Raw genomic sequence first — 5,054 nt, forward strand, 5'->3', positions numbered from 1 at the left:
CTTCCAGAAGGCCAAATAAAGTGCTTTTGCTTTAGCACTGAAACACAGCGTCTCCCTGACATGCTGCATCAACACTACTGCTGTTCCTGAAACCACGCCGCCTTTCTTTGTGTGCACATTTGGGCGGCATTATGCTAATCTTCTTACATAGTGACCTAGACATGTGGAGGCGTGTTAGAACGAGTCATTTTAGGTAGGTGTGGCTGACTCTTAACTTTTATAAAGATCTCTTTGGATTTGAAACTTTAGTCTTCGCAACTTTACAGATCTTCTTTATGCACTAAGAGCTTGTAACACTCCAAAGAGAAAGGAAAACTTGAAATCCCATCATATGACCCCTTTAATATAAAGTCTATTAGTTTGTCCTAATTTTCAAAATTATATATATATATACAGTATATATATATATATATAAACTAAAATGTGTGTGTGTGTGTGTGGTTTATGAGGACACAGACACTTTTGTATAATGACATGGGTATGACATAGGTATTACAAATATGAAGGTGGTTTATGAGGACACTACCTGTAATTCAAAAGGCTTAAAAACATCCTAAATGTTTTTCTTTTCTTTTTGAAAATCTAAAAATACACACAGTTTCCTGTGATGGGTAGGTTTAGGTGTAGGGTTGGTGTGGTTGGAAAATACAATTTGTACAGTATAAAAACCATTACGCCTATTGAGAGTCCCCGTAAACCACCCATACCAACACGTGTTTGTGTGTGTGTGTGTTGAAATAGAAATGCAAAACATTAATAAAAGCCTGACGTCATGATCATAACCATTTTGCATTGCTAGACATTTTTATTTTAATATTATAAGACCTCTTTTATTCAAACATACATGTTCGTAATACGAGTTACGAAATAGACCTAACTATATATGATTTTGTCTGCCTAGATACTGTATCTTTTGTATAAAAAAATTCTGTACCAATTTTTTAAGGCCTTTTAAACAAAACAAAAAAGCAAATAGAAACGTTAATGATATTGATTAGTCATTTTTGTTCTTATATATTTGTTATCTTTTTAAAGTACTTCTCAGCAAAATACACATTTTTAGAAACGTTTTAAAATTATGGCTAAACTGTTTGTGCCTATTGTAAGTGTGAAAGTCAACCGGCAGAGGCCGCTTAATGATCATCTCGTGTGCTGCCAGCCTGCTATCTCATGATATTTGAATGCGCCTCGCTAATCAAAATACTACATTTGCTAGACCTAGATTGTGTTGCGTTGTGCTGTAGCTGCGCTTCAGTCGTGCGTGCTGACTGCATTTTCATATTCTCTTTAATTCTACTTAATTTTCTTATTTAACATAATTCGATGAAAATCGAATGGAAACTTCTGTGAAATTAATGAAAAAACATCTTGCCAGTACATAGATCCCAAATGTGATTAATTATATGTTAGTCTTGCGCTCTATTATGCAGCTAGAAAATGTCAGCACCGCGGACAGCTCTCGATGATTTACTTATAATATGTGATCAAATCTGATCAAATATAGAGATTTAAACACTACTTTATGTAGTATTCAAATAAGCAATGCTGAATCATCATAATAAATAAACGTTTTGAGCAGCAACACACTATAGATCTGGCAACATCGCACACAGTAGAAACACTAATAGCCATCATCTCGTGCTTTTGTTTATTGAAAATAAAATACAATCCGACAAGAACAATAGACAATCTATGTCTGACATTAAGAAAAAATAAAGAAATTAAATAAAAATAAAAACCTAATCTAAAGATGTCAAATCTGAATTGAAAAGCTCTGTAAATAATATATTAAATCTTTACCCTGTAAGTACAAAGGCCTGTATAGCATTATAAGCTGTTTTCAATTTGTTATAAAATAATAACACTCCAGTTTTTAACGATCTAACGTTAAATTTTCTGGGCACGGATTGGATAAATCAAAGGAATGGCGACAAGCACACTTTTTTCTGGAGTTTGAAAAAGCGTTTATTGCCTACTTTGTCTCATGTAATAACATGCTATCACTTGATACACAGTAGCCAATAGGAGAAGACTGGGGGCGGACTTAGTGCTGAATTCTGCGGATTGATTGAATCTGATTGCTGTGGGCCTGGGTGCCGAAGTCATTATATTTCCTGTATTCTCCTTGACGTCTGTCTCTCTCATAGATATACTGGTATCCACGGTAACCTGGAAACTGGTAGCCCACCCAACTGCCATAGGTGCAAAGGTGAGATGAAGAAGAACATATTATTATTGAGATAAATCTGTGTGCAGAGAGAGGTAATACAAATATAACTTATAGGCCTACTGAAGCAAATGGAGCATGACTTACGCTCCAGAGTTGACTTTGATAGAAGGAACCTCCTTACTGCACCAGCCCATGGCTTGAAGAGAGGGGTAGTCATCGCACATCTCGAACTTGCGTCCCATCATGTCCTCACACTCATACAGGGTGATTTTACTGTCACTGTGATTCTGGTGATGAAAGAGGACTAAAATTAGGACCAAACGGTATATTTTGGGAATATATTTCAGATGCAAGATGCCATTTTAATGATTTAAAGCACATTTCATTGGAACAGGTAGATTGTAGGCCTTTTAAGTCTTTATCATACATTGCCATTATCAGCATTATCCCAATTTTAATTTTGTGATATTTCACAAACAAATTAGATTTATTATAAAAATGAAATGTAAGTAAATGAGACACTTAGATCCATTAAATGCAAAACTCACAGCACACTTGATGGGTCTGAAGGAAAGCAGGTGCTCAGTGCGGTAACTGCTGTTTCCGCTCCAGGCCTGATAGCAGGGATAATCTCCCTTCTCCAGGATGAACTGCTGACCCTGATACTCTGGGTACTCATAACCCACCCAGCTGCAGAATAGGTATCAATAGGATCAATATTCATATTATCTCGCACAAAACATATTTACACACATATATACAGTATATATATATATATAGAGAGAGAGATAGCATTTGAGCTTTTCGATATAGATTCTTGATGATTTACATGCATGTGAGACACTGATAAAAGCAAAAAATGAACTCACACACAAACACTTACGGGCAGTTGTCCACTTTGATAGAACGGATCTTTTGGAAATCCCTGTCCAGAATGTTCGGGCACTCCAGCATGAACTCACAGCGCTTGCCCTGGAAGTTTTCCTCTTCCCACACTGTGATCCTCCACTGCCCCCGCTGCTCCATCTGCTCTCGCTGATTCATGATAGCCGCCTGTCTGCTCTCTCCAGCTACTGGCAACATTAAGAGATAAGGTTAATAATACAACAACAGCTGCCCTCACCTGACAGATCATACGAACATTACTATTCAATATTCAGGCCTAACCTATGACCTCAGTGCTTTACTTTTAGTGTCAAGTTATCAAAAGCAAGATTACTGATAATGCAAGAGGGGCCTTGTTTTAGGTCACTTAAGAATGCACACATTTTGTACTAGGCCCTTTCAGTGTAGCTACAACAAGAGAAAAGGTACCTATCTATTCTCAAACTGACACATTTGCACCAAAACAACCAGAGAATATCAATAGTTTAAGTTTGCCATCAAAGATAATAGGGGCCCCATGAATCCAGCGATGGCTGAAACGTCTCAGTTCCAACATTGCTTTGAAAATTAATTTAGTAACCACCAGAAATGGGGGACTTTTCAGTCCATGGAAAGATTCACAAAGACCTCTATCTCCCGTCATTCATGATGATCCATGATGATTGTGCATCAGTTTATCCATTTTCACAGTTAAATCCGCTTTCATGAAGTTTATGATGTTGATTTTGGCAGCATGACGGCGACCCATACTCACATGCAGTTTGTGGGAGAGATTTTGCGTAATTAACATTGGGGGTCGGTCAAATACGGGGTGTTTATATAGCCGCTGTCACTGCAGTTACTGCAGAATGTGCAGAGGGACTGCCAGCTCAGCAACATGTGTCAAAAGAGAGCTTAAGTCCTGTTATTGTCTAACGGGGGCTTCAATTTTCTGACTCATCAAAAAACAATGCCCAGCCATACAATTTAACACAGACACATATACACACTCTGAATGCCCTTGCAATGTCCAGTGACTGGAGATTCATGGGGTCCACTGAAGAAATGATAAAACAGTGTCAGAAAATTATTCAAATCACTGATTTTGCAGTTTGAAAATAAAGCTTGCCGATTATTGCTTCCATTTCGCTTCTTGTCAGTTCCTTTTGCACATGCTTAGGAGAAAAATAACAATAATCTGCAGGTAAAGATGTCAACCAATCGGTCGTCAATCTCAGCTAAAAGGTATTTTCAGCAACTCTTAGTGTCACATCAAGTGTAATCGTGTATTAATCCTGTTGTTTATTACAGTGGACCATCTATCCATGATATGGTATCCTTTCAGAGGTTCAGGAACATGATGCACTATTATGAGAACCCAGACAAAAGGTATTTTTGTTCAATGGCCCTCATCTTTTGTGGGGGTACAATCATTGTACCACCTACAGATAGACTACAGATATTCATGTGTTTCATTTTTCTTCAAGCACGTTTTAGCATACTGAATATGAACTTCTTAAAAACAAGCTTTTAAGTGCTTTAAAAAAAGAGATTCTGGGAACTGTTCTGAGAGACCACCAAAATTGTAAACTGAGAAAACATGCATTAAATGTTTAATATTGTTTGCACAATTTGTATGCTGCTATTGTTTATACATCTGCTATATGGGCGTTTCTTTAACTTTTATGTCCCAGAGGCTGATTTATATTACTTATTAATCACATTAAAACTGTCTTGAAAGCTTTTATAATGCCTATATCATTTGCTTTTGATATTTGCCACTTTTCAAATGTGTATAGATTTTGTTTTACCTTTGTCCCAGACCTAGACGTTCAATCTTATGAAAATCCATTATTATTACTACATGTTCAAAATATGAAAATATATAAAGAGGAAAAAACACTTTTCAATTATTTATTTTGTGAAAATTATTTCTATAAATTGTGGCTGTCCCACAGTACCATAAGCAATAATGCCTCTAATGAAGTCCCCCCCCCCCCCCCCCCCCCCCCCCCCCCCC

At 37.0% G+C, this 5,054-nt stretch overlaps 2 protein-coding genes across 4 annotated transcripts in view; one reads left to right on the top strand and one right to left on the bottom strand.

Annotated features, from left to right (window-relative positions):
- Positions 1 to 1,892: 1,892 nt before the first annotated feature.
- LOC107566327 (beta-crystallin A2-like) lies at positions 1,893 to 3,884 on the bottom strand. 3 transcript variants are annotated; one of them, XM_016251748.1, is made up of 5 exons: positions 3,810 to 3,884; positions 3,054 to 3,240; positions 2,719 to 2,860; positions 2,315 to 2,457; positions 1,893 to 2,192 (listed from the first exon to the last, which is right to left on the bottom strand). In XM_016251748.1, the coding sequence occupies exons 2-5, from the start codon at positions 3,212 to 3,214 to the stop codon at positions 2,045 to 2,047; spliced, it is 594 nt and encodes a 197-aa protein (XP_016107234.1). In that variant the 5' UTR covers positions 3,215 to 3,240; positions 3,810 to 3,884; the 3' UTR covers positions 1,893 to 2,044. The 3 variants fall into 3 exon arrangements, with proteins under 3 accessions (XP_016107234.1, XP_016107233.1, XP_016107232.1); XM_016251747.1 differs by having other exon boundaries at positions 3,054 to 3,243; positions 3,810 to 3,874; XM_016251746.1 differs by lacking the exon at positions 3,810 to 3,884 and adding an exon at positions 3,683 to 3,713.
- A 367-nt stretch (positions 3,885 to 4,251) lies between these two features.
- Positions 4,252 to 5,054, top strand: part of LOC107566325 (transmembrane protein 198-B-like) — a 45,710-nt gene continuing 44,907 nt past the window's right edge. The window contains exon 1 of the mRNA XM_016251744.1: positions 4,252 to 4,261. The gene's annotated coding sequence lies outside the window, so the exon portion shown is untranslated. The remainder of the gene's footprint in view (positions 4,262 to 5,054) is intronic.

The sequence above is a fragment of the Sinocyclocheilus grahami genome, unplaced genomic scaffold (assembly GCF_001515645.1).
Source record: "Sinocyclocheilus grahami isolate Dianchi unplaced genomic scaffold, SAMN03320097.WGS_v1.1 scaffold1069.1, whole genome shotgun sequence".
Lineage (NCBI taxonomy): Eukaryota > Metazoa > Chordata > Actinopteri > Cypriniformes > Cyprinidae > Sinocyclocheilus > Sinocyclocheilus grahami.

Bases quoted from the DNA above. Each gene is read 5' to 3' on its own strand.
- LOC107566327 (XM_016251746.1), bottom strand. The intron at 2,861-3,053 runs GTAAGTGTTTGT...CCTATTCTGCAG, and splicing joins ATCAAAGTGGACAACTGCCC to CTGGGTGGGTTATGAGTACC. The intron at 2,458-2,718 runs GTGAGTTTTGCA...TTTCATCACCAG, and splicing joins TCAGACCCATCAAGTGTGCT to AATCACAGTGACAGTAAAAT.